Below are 21,374 nucleotides of genomic sequence, written 5' to 3' on the forward strand. Positions count from 1 at the left end.
AGACACTTCAATTGAAAGTTTAACTTTCTCTTTTGCCATGCACACCAAAAGGGGACCTGAATGTGATATAAATGGAGTTATAATGATTGGAGTGGGTAGGGTTATGTAGAGGAAACTCCCCTCGAGTCTGGACACTGGCGGTGGTGGATGAGGGGATGAAGAGAATCCTGAATATGGTAATATAATGAGGAGGGGATGTGGATATGAAGACTGGAGGTGAATGTAGTGGAAGAGGTTCACAGCTAATCCCAAAAATTACAACTGGCATCGAAAGAGAGGAAAACAGATTTAAAGTTTGACAGTGGCACCATGATTGACTGATTGAGATCGTGCCTAAACCTCACTGAATTACCTTCAACACCCAAAGCCAGAGAGAGAGAGAGAGAGAGAGAGATGTAAATAAATGATCCACAACCTAACACAACACTGAGCTTCATTACATGAGTTTATAGATGTTATTTCTAAAACCATGTTCCTGTGTTAAATGAGGACATTTTCTTTATTGGAATAAGGAAATAAAGTCATTAATGGGGTATATTATTAATTGGCTCATCTCAGCATTGGTCCTCATAATTATTTGGAATAAATGTTGCGTGTAATTATCCTTCACATACTACTATTCATTTCGCCATCAGTTGCATTGATATCATCCAGTTTTGTGAATGGGTGCATCTTTAATGTGTAAATGTCTGAGATGAAATGGAGCATACATCTCTAGTAATTACTGAGAGACTGCATACTTGATCAAATTTGACCAACAATACAATTGCAGAGGCGCTGCTAGTTTAACTGAATCATATTAGTAGGTTACGTGTTAAATACTGGTTCCATGTCTACAGCAGGTTTTTGTGTTGTATTTGGAAAGTGACCTGAATAAAACCATTGACCAGGTTTTAGCAGAACAGACTAATTGAACCACTAAATTCAAAGGACAATTGAATGCAGTGCGGCACACACTCAAGCTCTGATCTGCTGACACAGACCAAATAGCATGACACTGCATTATGACCATATTATTGGTGTGTTTTTGTGTTTTGCTATTTATTTTTTAAAGATTTTAAAGTTGTTTAAATAAATCATGTGTCCAATTGACATGGATTCTTACTCATGCAGACATAAAGTACTCTAAACATCATTACAACTGTAGCATTAAGCATTAATGAAGCAAGTTCAGTAAAATAAAAAAATGAAGTACATAAAAAAGGACTTCCTAATCTTTCTTCAATGAGCGTCCTGCTCTGAAAGATGTCTGTTGTTATTAATTAAGTTCAAGTTGATGCGAGTTAGTTATGTTACAGTGTGTGCACCTAATCAAGACCCCCCCCCCCAATGATATGAGAGGAAGTTAGTATACAAACATACACACTATCACACACAGATCTAAGTGCTCCGGTCAGACAGATGAAATCATGTCTTACTCCAAATCAGTCGGATGCTTGTCTAATGAGCAGTTTGGCAAAGATGCGAGCGGAAGAAGAAAATCAATCATGTATAAAACCACAGTGAGCCAGAGAATTGTCAGATTTGTCAGCTAATTTCATACTAATTGAGTCCCCAACCCGGGGGTCGTTTTTAACCTCATCACTGTTCTGAGCATGTGGAATGGTTAGTCCCTTGCCCACGTGTCATTAATTAAGATATAAAGCATCAATCATTGTTCTCTTTCTCCCCTCAGTACCCGCCAGGATCACCAACATATCAAAGGACATCACAGTGAACGAGGGCAGCAACGTTAATCTCATGTGTCTGGCGGTGGGTCGACCTGAGGCCAGCATCATATGGAAGCACCATTCACCAAGAGGTAAGCCACAAAGGCTTGTTATTTATTTTATTGCATTTGAGTTTAATGTCAAAGCCCTGTATTCTGCCGTCTCATCCACAGGTAAAGTCAGTGGAAACAGGATTGTTGGGTTTATGAATGACAATCTTTAGTTACTATTTGGAGCCACAAAGGTGCTGAACAAAGTTAATAAGTGCAACATGCATTTGTGAGGAGTCGTAGATTTAAATGAGTTCTTTACATATTACGATTACTATTATTTGCATTTCTGCGTCATCAATCCAATAATTCTTGCTTCAACTCCGCACAACTGAATATTTCAGAAAAATGTACTCGTTTTCTTTAACTGCCGAAGGTAATTCACCAAACACATGTGCCAGAGTAAGGTAGGATTCCTTTATTGTAAAGGTGACTGGACCCCTACGCTTACACATGTGGCAACACTTGAATATGAATATTCGACTACGTGCACGACAGCTATTTACCTCCGGCAGAGTATGAATCTGTAGCTTTTGAGTTAACATTAGGTGATTAACAATGACTATAATCAGACTTTGATCTATTGACTATGAGGCATTGTTTTCTTTTATACTTGGTGGATTCGGGGATTGAAGCTTCACAATCGGTGGCCTGACAGGACCCAACTCTAATCAACCATGATTTTGGCTGGAGGCCGCAGCTGGTTTTGGTCGGTTCTGTTTTGTTGGTGCCTCTCAGGCTGAAGGGAAGCCAAGAAGCTCTGCCCTCCCCTGTGTGTGCATGCATGTGTGAGCTGTGTTCTAATTGTGTCGGCTCTATGCTTCCCACGGAGCATTCAGCAGGGTGAGTCATGCGCTGCTTTTCTATAGAATCAGATGTTCAGTCTCCAACATGACATGAATGCTTACAGCACAGCTGTTCCTCCTTCTCTCTACATTATCAACAAGCAGCCCTGCACCACCTCAGCCAGCTCTCCGTCAGTTGGTTCCTCAATATTTACCAGTCAAAGCCATTCCTTTGAAGCACATTGCAATTACCTTCAAAACGAATAACTTTAATGACCACTGGCCAGATGGTACCATTTACAGTCTGTAACACCCCTCTGGGGTCTCCGCCCACTTTCATGATTTTTACATACATAGAATCTGGCACTTCTATGGTATATTTTTTGCAAATTTTACCCCTTTTACATGTTTAAAGAGGTAAAAGTTTCACATTTCTGTGTAATACAAACTGTAGCAGAGACAGTCCATGTTGCGACTGAACCGTGAAAATGTCGGCTGATGAGTCACAGTACAAAATGCTGATATTCTTTTGTTCAGTGGAACCTCATTTTCTCTCAGAATATTTTCACAAAGTCACAAAATAAGAAAAGGAGAAGTGAAACTCGAGGACAGACATCCTCAAGATAAAAGCAGCAAAATAAAGATACTGAATCATTTGACTGAAGACACAGTCAACATGTTTTCTTCTGTTTCACGAGAAGGAATATCATAGAAGATATGCCACTACGTGGCCATGTGGATTGAAGCTGCCCCAGCAGCAAAATATGTGTTCATTATTCCAGCAAAACTATTGACGAATGTGAGTCTTAAATTCAGATGTTTGTAATCAGATTTTGTGAACGTGTAAAATAATCTCTTTGTGTAATGAGATTTGGGAATGTGTAGATGGATCTGCAAATATTTCTTAAGAATATATGTGTGTTTGTGTAATCAGATTTAAACATGTGTAAAGAAAATACCTTCAAATATGCTTCAAAATTTTGAAGTGTTTTGATATCTGAAAACGTGTAGCCAAATCTGTAAAATAGTGATATTTATTAGGCCCTGTGCTTGATGAATTTACTGCTTGTCAGACCACATATAGCAGATAGGTTAGGAAAAACGAGAAATGCAGAAGGCGCAGTGTTTGTCTCTGCAGAACCTCACTACAATAATGGCCCCATAGATAACACAATGAATACAGTGTGAAGGCTCCGATCACGTCTATGACAGATGTCTCAAATCTGCGTAGAGAAGGAAAATAAAGACTTCAGAGATTTGTGAATGGACTTTGGTGAGCCACGGCTACAGCCACTACAAACTGCTATCACCACCTAGTGGTATGAAGGCTGCAGCTACTGAAAACACAGAAAAGTCGCTACATCAATATTTGCAAAAGAAAAGCACATTGAGTGGCCGGCTGATCAGAAACCGATGACTTTGAGGCTAAATACTTTCAGCCATTTATATCCATGTATGCGTTTCCAGATTTGTCTTCACATTTACTGATATTAATACAATTTATACCCATTATACATATTATTACAGATTTGCAGATTCATGTACACATTCCCAAATCCCAATAAACATTAGGCGATTATTTAACACAATTTCAAATCTGATTACACACACTAATTCACACAGATATTTTTAATTCTGATGTGCAGATCCATCTACTGATTCACAATTTTCATTACCCACAGATGGAATGAGATTCACATTTTTCAATAGTTTTGCTCCAATAATGGCCCCATCAAGAAAACTTACCTTCAGGAGCAAGAGTAGTGGCAAATGAAGCAATTGAATCACACTTCAAAAGTAATGCACAGGCATCCTCAGCCAAAGACCTGGGATGTGTGTGAATGTGTGTGTGTGTATGTTATCAACAGGAAAAGATAATGGGTTATCTTACTTGACATTTCTCTGAGTTGCACTAATGAAATGGCAAGATGTTTGGGCAGCCAAAGAAATTCTCACAGGGAGTCAGAATCTTAAATGTTTTTCCCACAGAGTGGCATTTCCCTGACTAGCTCCTCACCGTTTGCTTTTCATGTCTGTCCCCAGTGATAATGGACTGTTCCCTCAGAGGATAGTGTTTGTGTCTGTTAGTACAGGAACTGAAGTGAGCAGCCTTCTCCCTGAGTTAAACCACATTTTCTAAGAGATTTCAAATCTGACGTGCAGCCTGGCTTGCCATTTGATACTTGTTTTTTTTTCTTGGCACACCATTTAAACTTTCAACACTCTCACTTGTGTCAGGAACATGAGCAACTCCACTGTTATGGCTGATGATGCAGAAAGAGACCTCACTGTTCAATATGAGAACTGACAAGTGACATGAGGCAACAAGGAGGAAATATGGAAATACTGGAACAATGTAAGGTTGCACTGCCTAATTTGAGGAATTCTGGTGCCGTCTCACGTTTGAATGATGGGAGGCGCTGAAGCCTCCACAGTGAATGCCGATAAATCGTCCAACAGGGATGGTGACATTGGTAAGAGCTTCGCAGAGTACCAGCCTCTAAATGAACAACCATTATTTAATATATGTACCCTGTCAATTCAAGTTTCACCTTTATTTTCTGCACTGCAAGACTCAGTCCCCATTTCAACTCCATGGGGACTACATCAATTATTCAACAGTGTCCACTGAACCCCTGGCGGCTGGCCACTAAAAGGACCAGAAGATATATGGTTGGAGAAAACAGTTTATTCAGTGGACAATGCAATATGGATCCTTAGACCCATTTAGACTCATTAAAGTGGAGAGGTTGTGAATGTACACCCTCACACATGTCAGTTTGTTCCTTTTCACATTACTGCAGACTGAAGCGGGGCTGTAATCTATGTTCTCCTTCAATGCTGCTGTGACTGAGCTGTTGTTATTGTCACTGGCTGTCACTTACAGTGAGAAGTTGCCACAGAAATACCATCTCATACAGTATGTAGTGATACCACAGAAACAAGAAACTGCTGTTATGTGACACAAACACACCTTCACTGATCGTTATGGTGCTGTGTGACACCATCGTCTTTTAACCCTACACATTCTTTACCTCTACAATTTATGTTTGTACTTCCCTGACATTTATTTACAGAGTTCTACCAGGATCACATGTGTTTTCTCTATGGGCCTATATATTTTTGTCTAAGCCACACTGGCACCATGTCATTAGGGATAAGGGTGTCTGTCAGCTGGACCACCACTTGCCATTTGCGTCTTGCGGCGACTACTGTCTTTACATGAACACCCCATCTCTTGCGTTATTCTCTTCTTCGTATCTGCTTTTTTCTGAAAGCTTAGAGTTGCCGACATTTTCACAGGTTTCACTTTTTTGTTTGTTTGTTGGTTGGTTGGTTTGTTAGGAGGATTACCAAAATAACTATTGGAAGGACTTCCATAAAACTTGGTGGAAGGTGGGACATGCAACAAAAATACCTAATTCAATTTTTGCCTTGGTTGGGACAAAGGCTATTTTATCATCAGTATTTTTTCTCCACTTTCTTACACATAGGGCATTTTTTCTACTTATTCCAAAGAAAATGATGCATAGGCACAAAATATAATTTTTCCACAAGAATTGTTTTGTTGACTGAGCTATAAGGTCTGATTGAATTCAGGGGGACTGTTGGGTCTTGAACAGAGGTATGCGCTCTTGTGAGGTGCTATTTTTTTTTAATATTCTATACGTTTAGAGTTTTTCTTTTGAAATTCAAAATATGAGTAAAATGTTGATCTCCCCAAAAAGATGTATCTTCCTTCTCTGCCTATACATTATGTGCCAGCTAGCTCATTGCTTAGCAGCAGTGTAAGCACATGGACACCAGGCTTTTACAAGCGTGTACACAGGTTCCATTTGAAGGCAGCATTTATCTAAACCTCTATCAAGATGAATTGTAACAATGTGATTCTTTTAATTTTCATCTTGTGCCATCATCAGATCAAAATCTTAATATTGACTAAGGTTTATAATATGATAGCTGCAAAACTATAATGATGTGTCAATCAGCTCCATTTGTACTTAGTTTTTGTTCAGTGTAAATGAGCAGATGTTATCTCACAAGTTAAAGTGTGACCCTGATAGCCTGCTGGCATTAGCATTTATTCAGAATTTCTTTGGCCATTTGATGACTGCAGACATTTGTAAATGGTTGAAATACATAACGTTTTTTATATTATATATTTGCAAATACAAGATTTCCAGAACCACAAAGTGGGTATTTTTTTTATCTTGTTAGTTAATGATCTTGTACTCATAAGAGAAAATAATTGCCTCTAGGCGCTTTAGGGGACAAGTATGCAAACAACTTAAATGATGTGAGAGAAAGTTAGGATACACACACACACATACAATAAAAAAGCATGTAAAAATAAATTATTCAAAGAAATCAATATTTAATTATTTCTTAGGAAACCCAAATGTGGAGATGTTTGGGATCCACTTGATGAATCTGTCTCCAAAATTCCCTATGTTTTTGCTCTGGTTTGGTCACTACCAGCTCCTGAGGGAAATATCAGGCTCTTAAGCTGCTACATGCTCCACTGTGTTCACCAGCTGGTCTCTAGCTGTTTGTGGCTGAGCAGGTTGTGTACAGTGGCTTCTTATAGCTATTTATCAACAAACCGCTGCCTGCTGACAAAAAAACTCAAACTAAATGTGTTTAAATGTTTAACTGACACAAATCTAATTTGTTCCCCCTACCACAGTTTCCACTAAACATCTATTTTTTTCATTCTTTTCAAAGTAGTTGTGCTAGCCACTCCCAATAAAGACATATCGGGAAAATCACAGGGACTTGAAACAAGACCATGATGCATATCTAACCTGCAGCACAATGTTGTATGTCTTTGCCTAACGATATAATGGTCTCATTGGTCGGACAAATATGATCAAGTATTAAACCATGATGAAAAGAACCACAGCAGTACCGGCAGATATCAATTCCTGATGAGCGCTCATTTTTACACAGCAGAAATGAGTGGCATGCTATTTGCAATGATGTTTCCCTCCAGAAAGAACAATACTCCAGTATTGCCTGTTGACACAGTTGAAGCAGCCTTCACTGGAGTAAGACAAAGGAAGTGTGCAGGTGTTTGTCTCAAAAAAAGGCAGAGGAGGGATCCTTAGGGGACAAAGTGACATAACATGACACTTCACGCAGTGGCTTCCACACTTGAAAGAGTACCTTACATGTAGTCTGTCATTTTAGACTAGGAGGTAAGGCACAGGCCCATTTGATTGTGATGTATGGGATGAGTAGTGATTTTTTAAGTCTGTGTTATAGTCACTCCGCTCCCAGAATTCAAGCCTACTTGTCGTCCCTAAATTCTCTAAAAGTAGAGTAGGAGCCAGAGCTTTGAGCCATCAAGCCCCTCGGCTGTGGAATCATCTACCACTTTCAGTTCGGGAGGCAGTCACCATCTTTTCGTTTAAAAGTAGGCTCAAAACCTTCCTTTTTGATAAAGCTTATAGTTAGAGCTAATTAGTGCGCCAGAACGTTACTTGTTCTATTTTATGACACATGACACACGGAGCTTCTCTTTCCAGCTTCTCCTTCCTCTTCTCCATCCCTATCCCCCTTCCCCGGAATCCCTTTGCTTTATCACCCGCAGATCCAGGGCCTCTGTGGCCGCACCATGGATGGCGGTTTGTTGATCGCGCACCGGGGGTCGTGGTGGTGGATCCAGTGTGGCGGATTCTGAGTCATGTGGGCTGATCGTGGTGCTGGTGGTGGACCCTGTGTCGCGTTGGCATTGGGCACGGGCGGTGGACCAGGACCGCGGTGGTGGCTTCTGATGGGTCCTGGTGGGCGGCGGTGGACGGTGACTGAGGACTGGAGTGGCGTCTGGTCTGGATGGTGGATCGTGGTCTGGATGGTTGCTGACCATGGACTGTGATTGCAGCGGGACTGCTTGGCATGTCATGTTTGGGTTGTCCTTCGGGATGTCTACCCTCATCAAATGCTGCTAGAGACTTTGATTATTGATGATGTTTTCCTGCACGTGGCATCTATTGCACTTCTGTCCGTCCTGGGAGAGGGATCCCTCACATGTGGCTCTCTCTGAGGTTTCTACATATTTTTACTGTGTTAAAAGGGTTTTTAGTAGTTTTTCCTTACTCTTGCTGAGGGTTAAGGACAGAGGATGTCACACCCTGTTAAAGCCCTATGAGATGAATTGTAATTTGTGAATATGGGCTATACAAATAAAATTTGATTGATTATAGAGACAGCTTTAAAGTCACAATATCAATGCAGAAACTAGGGCTACGTTGTAGCACTTGCGGGCCCGAGCACCCGCACGTTGAAGCCTGTTGCGGTCGGTGGAGAGAGCGATCGATGACCAAGCGCACATCATCGATCGAGCATGCACTTCTCCACGTTGCATGCGTTTTGCGCTCTGCGGCAGTAGGTTTGCCAGTAGGTGGCGCCATCACTATTATTACACACAGACTTATAGATCTGTTCAAGTAGCCGCTCTGATGTAGCGTGAGCAGTTTCGTGTCAATTGGAAAATTTTACCACAATGTAATTTTCACACTGATCAGTAGGTGGCGCTATGACCGTGAACTAATGTTTATATATGGAGCTGTTCAGATCAGGATTGTGATCATAGGTCAGAAGTTTGGAGCAGGTTGGATAAGGCAGTGTGGATTAACAAAGTACTTCCTGTTTCATGGATAATCAGTAGGTGGCGCTATGACACTGAGGAAATATTGACACATAGAGCTGTTCAGGCTTGTACTCTTATCATGTGACAGAAGTTTGGTAGTGATAGGACAATGCACAGTGGACTTATGAAAACATCGTGTCCTTTGGCGAAGGATGATCCTTCGCCGCACCTCAATGTTTAAATGGTTTGAGGAAATGTCACAATTCTGACCTTGATTCAATGACTTGACTGAGCTCATTTGAGCTGTATATCTTAAAGCAGCCAGGAGCAGTTCATCAAAGAATAAAACATGTCAATTCATGTTGCCACCAGGGGGCGCTGTGATTTCAAGTCATAATTTCTGTGTAGATGTCATCAGGCCGAAACTCTTGTCTTACATGTCTAGTTTGGACTTGATTGGACCATGTATGTTCGAGATACAGATGCTCGTGTTTTGATGGCGTGTAACCAAACTTTAACCCCATGCCACGGTCACACGGTGTGAAGGGAAAGAAATCCCTTAATCAGTTTTTATCTCAATCTTGTTGTGATGACACTCATCTGAATTTGAAGTTTATCTGATGAAAGCTCTACGACAAGTAAATCAAAGTAAAAATGTGGAATAGGGCTAAAATGGCCACTAAATCCAAAATGGCGGGCTTCCTGTTTAGTCTAGCATATCTATCCAAGAGACTTATTTGTTTGTTATGAAAAGACACATGCCCAAATCGATTTTTGTACATGTCGGCCAATCGTAGTGCCGGGGCTGCCCGTTAGGGGGCGCTAGTCAGTTATTTTGCCACGCCCATTCCTTAAAACCATATGAAAATCTTCAGGGGGGGGATGTTGTTGCACACATTTAGTTTGAGTGAGATAGAGCCATGAACACTGAAGTTAGAGCAATTTCGTGTTTCGCGGCGAGTTGATGAACTTTGATGCCACGCCATTAATATGGCGTTTGACGAAAAGGCACAGTTATCTTATGCCTTCATTATCAATGTCTTGAGACCCATTTGATACAGTTTGACATGGTTGAGGTCAGTGGATGAGGAGGAATACATCCAAGTGTAAGACAAGCAAAAAACAAGACATTTCCTGGTGCCACCAGGGGGCGCTGTGATTTTAAGTCATTATTTCTGTGTAGATGTCATCAGGCCGGGACTCTTCTCTTACATGTCTAGTTTGGACTTGATTGGACCATGTATGTTCGAGATACAGATGCTCGTGTTTTGATGGCGTGGAACCAAACTTTGACGACACGCCACGGTCACACGAAGTAACGGAAAAAAATTCCGTTGATCATTTTTTTTCTCAATCTTGTTGTGATGACACGCGTCTAATTTTTAAGTTGATCTGATGAAAGCTCTACGACAAGTACATTAAACTAAAAATGTGGAATTTGGCCAAAATGGCCACTAAATCCAAAATGGCGGGCTTCCTGTTGCGTTTTTCATAATGCTCCAAGAGACTTTTTTCTATGATTATTCACGTTACACCAGTGTCTAGATTTTGGTGAAAATCGCTTATGTGGAAACTTAAGGGCTGGTTCCAGGGGGCGCTGTTGAGCCGTTTTGCCACGCCCATTTCCAAATACTCCAGATTACGTAAATTTTCACCACTCTCTAATTTACTGGAAAGTTTAAAAACTTTTTGAGCATGTTGAAGCCCTCAAAAAGCCAATTCATTGTTCGGAGAATAATAAGAATAATAATAATAAGAATAATGCCTACAATTTCAATAGGGCCTCTCACCATTCGGTGCTCGGGCCCTAACTAGGGCTACGTTGTAGCACTTGCGGGCCCGAGCACCCGCACGTTGAAGCCTGTTGCGGTCGGTGGAGAGAGCGATCGATGACCAAGCGCACATCATCGATCGAGCATGCACTTCTCCACGTTGCATGCGTTTTGTGCTCTGCGGCAGTAGGTTTGCCAGTAGGTGGCGCCATCACTATTATTACGCACAGACATATAGATCTCTTCATGTAGGCGCTCTGATGTAGCGTGAGCAATTTTGTGTCAATTGGACAATGTTAACACAACTGAATTTTCACACTGATCAGTAGGTGGCGCTATGACCCTGAACTAATATTTATATGTGGAGCTGTTCAGATCAGTATTGTGATCATAGGTCAGTAGTTTGGAGCCGGTTGGATAATGCAGAGTGGATTAACAAAGTACTTCCTGTTTCCTGGCGAATCAGTAGGTGGCGCTATGACACTGAGGAAATATTGACACATAGAGCTGTTCAGGCTTGTACTCTTATCATGTGACAGAAGTTTGGTAGTGATAAGACAATGCACAGTGGACTTATGAAAACATCGTGTCCTTTGGCGAAGGATGATCCTTCGCCAAACATCAATGTTTACATGGTTTGAGGAAATGTCACAATTCTGACCTTGATTCAATGACTTGACTGAGCTCATTTGAGCTGTATATCTTAAAGCAGCCAGGAGCAGTTCATCAAAGTATAAAACATGTCACTTCATGTTGCCACCAGAGGGCGCTGTAATTTCAAGTCCTAATTTCTGTGTAGATGTCATCAAGCCGGAACTCTTGTCTTGCATGTCTAGTTTAGACTTGATTGGACCATGTATGTTCGAGATACAGATGCTCGTGTTTTGATGGCGTGTAACCAAATTTTAACCCCACGCCACGGTCACACGGTGTGAAGGGAAAGAAATCCCTTAATCAGTTTTTATCTCAATCTTGTTGTGATGACACTCATCTGAATTTGAAGTTGATCTGATGAAAGCTCTACGACAAGTAAATCAAAGTAAAAATGTGGAATAGGGCTAAAATGGCCAATAAATCCAAAATGGCGGGCTTCCTGTTTAGTCTAGCATATCTATCCAAGAGACTTATTTGTTTGTTATGAAAAGACACGTGCCCAAATCGATTTTTGTACATGTCGGCCAATCGTAGTGCCGGGGCTGCCCGTTCGGGGGCGCTAGTCAGTTATTTTGCCACGCCCATTCCTTAAAACCATATGAAAATCTTCAGGGGGGGGATGTTGTTGCACACATTTAGTTTGAGTGAGATAGAGCCATGAACACTGAAGTTAGAGCAATTTCGTGTTTCGCGGCGAGTTGATGAACTTTGATGCCACGCCATTAATATGGCCTTTGACGAAAAGGCACAGTTATCTTATGCCTTCATTATCAATGTCTTGAGACCCATTTGATACAGTTTGACATGGTTGAGGTCAGTGGATGAGGAGGAATACATCCAAGTGTAAGACAAGCAAAAAACAAGATATTTCCTGGTGCCACCAGGGGGCGCTGTGATTTTAAGTCATTATTTCTGTGTAGATGTCATCAAGCCGGGACTCTTCTCTTACATGTCTAGTTTGGACTTGATTGGACCATGTATGTTTGAGATACAGATGCTCGTGTTTTGATGGCGTGGAACCAAACTTTGACGACACGCCACGGTCACACGAAGTGACGGAAAAAAATTCCGTTGATCATTTTTTTTCTCAATCTTGTTGTGATGACACGCGTCTAATTTTTAAGTTGATCTGATGAAAGCTCTAAGACAAGTACATTAAACTAAAAATGTGGAATTTGGCCAAAATGGCCACTAAATCCAAAATGGCGGGCTTCCTGTTGCGTTTTTCATAATGCTCCAAGAGACTTTTTTCTATGATTATTCACGTTACACCAGTGTCTAGATTTTGGTGAAAATCGCTTATGTGGAAACCTAAGGGCTGGTTCCAGGGGGCGCTGTTGAGCCGTTTTGCCACGCCCATTTCCAAATACTCCAGATTACGTAAATTTTCACCACTCTCTAATTTACTGGAAAGTTTAAAAACTTTTTGAGCATGTTGAAGCCCTCAAAAAGCCAATTCATTGTTCGGAGAATAATAAGAATAATAATAATAAGAATAATGCCTACAATTTCAATAGGGCCTCTCACCATTCGGTGCTCGGGCCCTAATAATAATAAGAATAATGCCTACAATTTCAATAGGGCCTCTCACCATTCGGTGCTCGGGCCCTAATAAAAGCCTCTATATGGAGTGATGGGGCTGGCAGAGTGAAGTATTATTATGGGGTACAGAGAGCAAAGGAAATAATGACTGAAAATGTCTGACATGTATATGTGCAGGAGGTGGTATGCAGATGTCAGCAGCTCTATATGTTATACTAAAGCATGTGTTAACAAGCGTCCAGACTAAATGAGAACCATGTACCAATCCTTTTCAGAATGGATACAAAGATTTGATATTGAGACAGTTTGGGCAGATCTACCTATACTAATTCCACAAACATCTGTCTGTCTGTGGAAAGCATATCTCGAGAACCATTCAACGTACTGGCTTCACACTTGGCATGTGAATTGGTAATGGAAAGCCGATTTGACCAGTGCTCTGTAGCAGTCAGTGGGGGTGAGGGCTGCTGAGTTTAACTTGTCTTCTTCTATGTCCTCAGATATACTACAGTAGTGGTTTGATACTGGGTCAAAATTACAGGTAGATCATTTTGATCTATATTATTACAACCCAGTATTGGTCAAGGAGTAAGAGAAGCAACACAGCGCTGATGTTATCAGGAAAATAAGCTTTTTTATTAAAGTAGTGCCAAATAATTCACATTAGCAATACTAATGAGCAGTGAACAAGCCGACAGACAATGGGTGACGCAAAATCATAAAAAATAAATAAAAAGCAAAACCTCTATTTATAATCCGTCACTAATCCCCTGACTGACGGTCCAAAGCAAAAGAACAAAAGAAAACCTGTCTTGCTAAACTTAACTGAACTTTCCTGCTTATAATTAAAATACATCCAGGCCGCCACACATAAGGCCTAGTGAACTAACATACAGAGTCTGGGTGAGGTGCACAATGAAATAAGGAAAATAACAAACTAAACTCTAGCCCAACAAAAGCCTTACGATCACAGAAGATGTGTCTCGATAGTTAACATTTATCAAATATCATTAGTTATGAGTCAACACCCTTTAACAACTACACAATCGAGTTAAGGTATAAAGCAAGAAGCACCGAGGTGGACTGATCATATCAAATCTCAGCTGCCACTGGCAACATTGCACAGGGTTTCTTAGCCTCTCGGCCACGAGGACAAAGATGCATATTGCTAGAACCAGGGAATACTGGATTCTAATCTAATGTAATAGACAAGGTGTTTACCCTCATCAATGCTGCTAAAAACTTTAATCTTGATGTTTTCCTACACCTGACACCTATTGCACTTCTGTTCGTCCTGGGAGAGGGATCCCTCACATGTGGCTCTCTCTGAGGTTTCTACGTATTTTTAACCTGTTAAAAGGGTTTTTAGTAGTTTTTCCTTACTCTTGCTGAGGGTTAAGGACAGAGGATGTCTCACCATGTTAAAGCCCTATGAGACGAATTGTGATTTGTGAATACGGGCTATACAAATAAAATGTGATTGATTGATTGATTGATTGATTGATTGATTGATTGATTGACAAGGTGAGAACATAATCAGCTTGACTAAAAATCCCCTGGAGGTGCGAAAATAGGAGGAGTGGTTAGCCTGTGGGAGAACAGAATAACACTGCACCACATTTTTTCACAATCATTCAAACTTATATATCAATCACAGATATGAACAGTGTATCTCTCTGCAAATAGACTGTATATAAAAAGCTCTCCAACACATAAACAATTAAAAAGTGACAGTTAATTGTATATTGGGCACCCAGAGATAACATACACAGACTGAGAACATGCAAACTTAAAATCTATTAGTTTGATATACTGTCTCTGGCTGATTGAGTTGTGCCAACTTCAAGTTTCACATCCTACTTTCAAAAATTAATATTTATCATATTTTAGTAGTTTAATAAGAAAAGACAATCAGACATGGTATCCTGTAAAAATCTAAGATTTGCAGTTTCTCATTTCAACCATCTTTGCTCATGTGGCTGCTGCAGTACTTGGATACAGTCAGTAGTAAAGAGCCCCTTAGGATGCTAGCCTGTTGTTCATCAATCAAAAAGAGATATGTTCGAGATACAAATGAAGTTTACATACTGCCTCCAGGAAATAACCATATTCGCCCGTTCCAAAGTCTGACACTGACAGCTTGTATTTGTTGCTAAACAAACTGCCAGTCATGTAAATGAAAGCATTACGACCCTAAATAGTGTTGAAAACTCCCAAGAGTTATGTGTAACATAGTTTAGCTTGCTTGAACAGTGTGGTAGGTGACAGCCTGACAAGTTATTCCTTGAAGCCTAAGCAAGTTGGTAGATGAGTGTTCATTACCTGTTTAAATAATACATACGTAGCACCAACCGAGGGGTCATAATAATTTACATAAAAATACTTTACACTCAACACAGTACATCAAGAGATTTGTTAGGTTCATAGGGAAAATTACATGTGAACATTCTGGCACCATAATAATGGCAGTTCAGTGAAACAAGAAAAAAAAAAGCACATCCTCATGCCAAGGAGTCGGCTCTTTTTTTTTCTGTCCAAGAAGCCTTTCTGTTCTAAAGCGCTTACCAGTGCCGAACCAGAGATCATTTTGAAGTAGACTCCAGATCATTACCACAGTTAATTACAACATTTTTCTTTTCCAGAGCCTCTCAATGTTAAAGGTAACTTGGGCTGCGGTCAAATTGTCTGTTTGGCTTATCAAGGGTCTTAACTTTGAATCAAGACTGGAAAAGCGTTATATAAATACAGACAGTCCAAATGACCCAGCAGTATTTCTGTGGCAGCCGGGAGAAGAGCTGTTTAAATTCTCTAAATGCTAAGGAGAGGAGCTCCAATGCTTCCTATCTTATCACTTTATCATCGAAAAACACCACTTCTCATGAAAGGAACAGAGAAAATGGTATCACGCAATTGATTGCAGCAGCAGTATTTATGGCAAAGCAATGTTGTATTGCACCTGGGCAGACCCACTGGAAAAAAAAGACATAAAATAAAAAAACAGGTGTTTCTTTTATGACGCAATCGAGAACTAGAATTCTTACATGATCATCTGAGCTTGTAATTTCTCATCTCATCACATCTGTCGAGTCAAGAGTTGTTTTCGACAGCAAGCAGAACTTAGTTCAGAATATCATCGTCAGAACGAAATACACAAATAATAATTCCAATCCTGCCCAAAAAAATCTTGAATCGACAAATTTATGTCAAAAGCGCCTCTACTTGTATATTCCTTTCATGTCACTTTATATTTCTACATTGCAGTCATATTTGTTCTGTCTTTATATTTGACTACAGGGGCACACTGAGAGCGCATAGCTCTGCCAAGGCTAATGCTTCATCTTGCCATGTCAATGCAGTGTTTCCCATTAATTACCTAGAGTGTGGCAGCCTGCCATATTCTAATTTGTCCTGTCCCAGTTTCATAATGAACCAAGAATTGTTCTACACCTCTCATTATTACATAAGAGATCTCTAACCTGGTGTTTTTTCCCAGTTGCTTCATTTTATGTCTGTTTGCAGCCTTATTGGGGGGCTATAACACTTGCACTATGGTCCACACAGTTTTTACCATCCCCCAGTCAAACCTCATTCATCTGCAGCTGTGCACATACCAGTAAGTGGCATGCTACGCCGTTTTCTCACTCACACAAGAGCTGCTCTTTCCCTTTGTGTACCTGCACTTTTGGGACTCTATTGCATGTGACAGCAACCTTCCTGTGCCCCTCCACTATCCGCCATAGATTGAATTAATTCAGTGGGAAACGCTGCAGAGAAAATGAAAAACAAATCCTGGATTTACCTGTTCGTTCATTTCCGTTTTAAAGTGTATTGGGTTCCTTCTTGAGACGTTTCCCATCCATGCACAAAATTTCATGGAAATTGGTTCAGCATTTTTTTGCGTAATGCTGTCAACTAACAAACAATCAAACAAATGCACATGAAAGCATAACCTACTGTTGGGGTCATATATATATAACTGATGGTTAAATGTTCTCTTTTCATAACCTGGAAACATCTCTTCTTAGAAGGTGTGATACTGTTTTGGCAGGAACGTTGTTTTTTTTATTGTATTTGTACAGCAAAGATTGACAATGTACATATCTTCCTGTATAAATTAAATTTGTTAAAAATAATAAGTGGTTTTCTTGTCCTTACAAAAACGTATGGTGGGGAAAGGAGATTCCCTTTTTGACCTCAGCCCTGGTGCTCACAAAGGTCTTTACAAAGGTTTGTATCTCTAGTCAGTGATCTTCATGTCCAATCACAGGTGTTGGGTTGTCTGTCCATCAAAGTGACAGAAAAGGACCATCAATAATTTAACCCGAATTTGTCCGTGTAGAGGAGCTGGTGTCTTGTAGCTGGAAGCCCGATTATCAACCCTGGTACCAAGCATATTAGGCAGATTGGGTATGAGCCAGACTTTACTGATCCATATTAAATGCACTTACTTTGTAGATGTCTCGATATAATTTACTGATACTGCTCTCATCTTTTTTCAGTGAGTTCCACACAGTGAGCTAGTCAAAGCACACATTAAAACATTAGGATAAGCCAAACTCAGACACTTAGTTTAGGTAATGAAGCTGCTTCCTGGAGAGAAGTCAGCTTGGTATAAATTCAACAATACCTTTCAGCTCTGGTGGTGGGTGCTCAACCCTGTGTGGCCATATAAGAGGTATAAGCCTGTTGAAATTTATGGTTGATTTATATCCCTGAATAATTTATCATGGGCAAACAATGCATTCTGTGAGCACTACAGGACAGGCGTACAATCTGTAACTATAACACTTAGTTACAGTCATATTTATTTTGGGCTGTGACAATAAAACAATGTTTTCAAGAAGGCAGATGGTCTAATTTGCCAGTGGCTTCAACCGAAACATTCACAACAGGATTTAGTTTGTCTCTCCACTTTGACATTGAACCATAATCCACTTCATAGAAAGGACTCTTCACTATTTATGCCGGTGTCGTATCTTTGAAGCAGCAGTGTCTTGTCGAAGTTGGTGTTTGAAGAGAGGAGACGCGGACCCAGAACTTGCAGCATAACAGAATTTATTACACAGAAGTTTCACAGGTCAGACGGGCTCCATGGTATGCCCGGAGAATTCACAAAGGCCAGATAGTGAAAATCTGGCTCCCCTCCGCCAGGCAAGCCCTTTTATAGAGGAGTTGTTTACCACAGAACTATAGATAAAATGACGTAGCACATAGGGTCTATGTCCAAATTTGCACATGTTTTTAGTTACTGTAAGTTTGAAGTCAACCCCCAAATCTTTGCTCCTCCCTTAGCAGGCCAGATACCATATGATAGGTCAAAGATCATTCCCCAGAGGGGGATGAATAACTCAAACTCAAAACTTAGGAGGAAGCATGTCAGCATAGTATATGCACATGTTAGAAAGCTCCGTCAGCTGAATTTACAACAATAACATGCCATCATTTTATATAACCATGTTCAAGCTGAATATACAACACCGGGGTAGACAGTCCAATCCTACACACTAAACTTTTAATCCCAGTATGAATTGATCTTCCAGCACTGGCACATTTTTCATTTAAAACCTCTAGTTTAATTTTGAATCCTTTTTTCTATAGCTGTACATTATATTCAGGCCTCATTGACATTTTGCATCACAGTGAATATTCCTTTGTATATAATAATTTGTTCCCTGCTTCAGCATTTAATTCCTGTGCCAGGTACATATGTATATAGGCTGCTTTGTTGGAAGTAGTCTATGGTGATTGTGATATAAACAAGAAGCTGTTTGAATATTATGAAAGAATGGAATAAGTGGGCATTACCAACGTGCAGGGGAAATGCATTGTTGTCAAGACAATACTCCTTTTTTCCTCAGCAGAGATTTAGGCTCGGTTTTCGACTTCATCTAAAAACAGCTTGGATGAATTTACAGAGCGGCATAGTGACTTGTAAAACAATTCCATACAATAAGATGGCCAAGTTTTCACAGTGATTTTGTGCAGCCTGCCAAGTTGTCAGCAGCTACCATGTTGTCCACTTTAGTTTTTTCCATAAATGTCTGGGGAAGGTTGACATAGCCTCATAATACAAGAGCACAAAAACAAAAATAAAGCCATGCCAGGCAGGGTGCTGGAGGGAACCCCTTGGGTTCCCTCCCCATGGAGTAAATTGAGTTTTTTTCTTTCTATCGGCGTTGAGAGACGCAAGGCAAAAGAAAAAAAGCTAAAAAATATGTAGCGCTCTATTTAATTCATGAATTAATTGTAAGCATGTTTAATATTTGTACATTTAATTTATTAAGGGCTCTTAAACCCTGAGTGGCTGCACAGGAATTCGACTGTAATCTACTGAAGGCCACATTCGACTGTGAGTCGAATATGGCCTTCAGTAGATCCTTCTGAATTGACCATGCAGAGTCCTGAGTGGGGCCTCCTGAGAGCCTGGTGTGACATTCTGTCAAGCATCACATCCACTTACAAGCTTCTTCCATCCATCATTATGCATTCTACTGCTCTAAAGGTAGACTCAAAGGATTAGCACCTCCATACAGTGGCTGTAATTTCCCAGAATCCATTACCCCTAATCTCTGCAGGTCTCTGCAGAACTCTATGTTGAGACAGTTTCTGAATGTAATCCCTTTGCTTATCAATACAATGATATTGGCACAATTGATTGTTTGCTTCTAATTAAAACCGTGCTCTCTGTCCTAACAAAGTGAGCCTGTGTCTGAGAACTTGGTTTAACAAAGTAAGTAATTAAAAACAAGCCCACTGAAGCTGAGTACCTATTACCGTACAGTGGTTAAAAAAAAAAAATGTGACTTTCAATTGCTTGTTATGTACCTAGGAGCAGCCTTGCATGCCTATTACTTGCTTGACTTACAAGATCTCACTGTTTTAGTTGTTCATTTTCGTTTGAATTAGCTGTTGTATATAATGTCATTATGCGTCTATGGGTTTCTATTCAACTCAACTGTGACAAAGGAAGTCCATTATAGGTCAGGACAACATGAAATTCAGATGTTAAGTATAAATCTACTAACACAATGCATTGCTTGAATTTAATATGAAATAGAAGAAAAATAGCTGGGAAAATGAAGCTACTTTAGCTCCTCTCGTATAAAACTGGGTCAAGCTAATTGGCGCCTGATTGCCACCAAAAAGAATTCACTCGTGCAGAGACTCTTCTGTGTCACACAACAGAACTACATCAGTCTTGCAGGGGTTTAAAAAGTTATCTGTCATGCATTTTCATGAGACATTTAAAAGGTGGATGTCTGTAGGATTTTAAAAACTCTTCGCCCATATACAAAACTGATGTTGATTAACACCGTTATATAAGAACATTAAACTCTAACCTTAAGGCACTCTTCATAAATGGATGATGTACTTTTGTACAAAATCTGAGAAAAATACAGTACAGTAAAAGAAAATGTAATTACATTATCAATGGGGGGTTTTCGTCCTGGCACAATTGATTTGAGAGAGCTACCAGAATACAGCGGCCTTCTCACAGAAACTTTGTGGAGACCAAGGCAGTATGTCACCAATAACAAATGTTTTGTGGTATTCAATACTCACCTCCTATAGGACTGAAAGGTGGCTATACAGAGTTAGTGATTATGTCCTTCATGAAGTACAGCAGCTGTTACTTGTATTTTTTTGTGCTTGGATTCACTAAAGCAACATTTAAAACGATGTTCGTCCAATGACATAATATCAATGTAAGCTTCTCAAACTACCCTTGGTGCCTTTATTCATGTGAATGCTTACAAATTTCAAACTCTAATTTTTTACAGAAATTGAAGTAAATGTGGAGATTTCTTTCCAATCCTTAAACACATGCATGACTCAGTTTGCCTACATATATATATATATATATATATATATATATATATATATATATGTGTGTGCAGTATTTTGCGGCACATGCTCAGAACCACTCTTTTGTGCTGACTGATTGGTTAGCCTCACAAACACATGTTGTATAGCACCGGTTGATTCACAGGCACATTATTGGGCAACTTTGATGAAAGTAGACACAAAACAACAAATGCTTCTGGCTCAAGAACTGATGGGACAAATGTCCGAGGATGGAAGAGGTCAGCAGAGGGCCTTCTGAGCTCTGTGATGTCAGTGAGCATCAGTGCGTAGCAGAGATGATGCACTTAGACTTCACACATAACACTGTCCAAAGTAGGATTTATGCAGCTAAGATGAGTGTATTTGGACTGTGGTTGAGACAGAATTACCATATGTATATATATGTGTTTGACGTATTAGCTTCA

The 21,374-nt window shown here is 40.1% G+C and overlaps 1 protein-coding gene across 4 annotated transcripts in view; it reads left to right on the plus strand.

Moving 5' to 3' along the window:
- The window catches only part of opcml (opioid binding protein/cell adhesion molecule-like), a 322,331-nt gene that overhangs the window by 262,064 nt on the left and 38,893 nt on the right, over positions 1-21,374 (plus strand). For all 4 annotated transcript variants that reach the window (XM_053441824.1, XM_053441826.1, XM_053441827.1 and 1 more), the window contains one exon: positions 1,676-1,801. In XM_053441824.1, the coding sequence (XP_053297799.1) occupies positions 1,676-1,801 (126 nt within the window). The remainder of the gene's footprint in view (positions 1-1,675; positions 1,802-21,374) is intronic.

This window comes from Pleuronectes platessa, chromosome 15 (assembly GCF_947347685.1).
Source record: "Pleuronectes platessa chromosome 15, fPlePla1.1, whole genome shotgun sequence".
NCBI classification, from domain to species: domain Eukaryota; kingdom Metazoa; phylum Chordata; class Actinopteri; order Pleuronectiformes; family Pleuronectidae; genus Pleuronectes; species Pleuronectes platessa.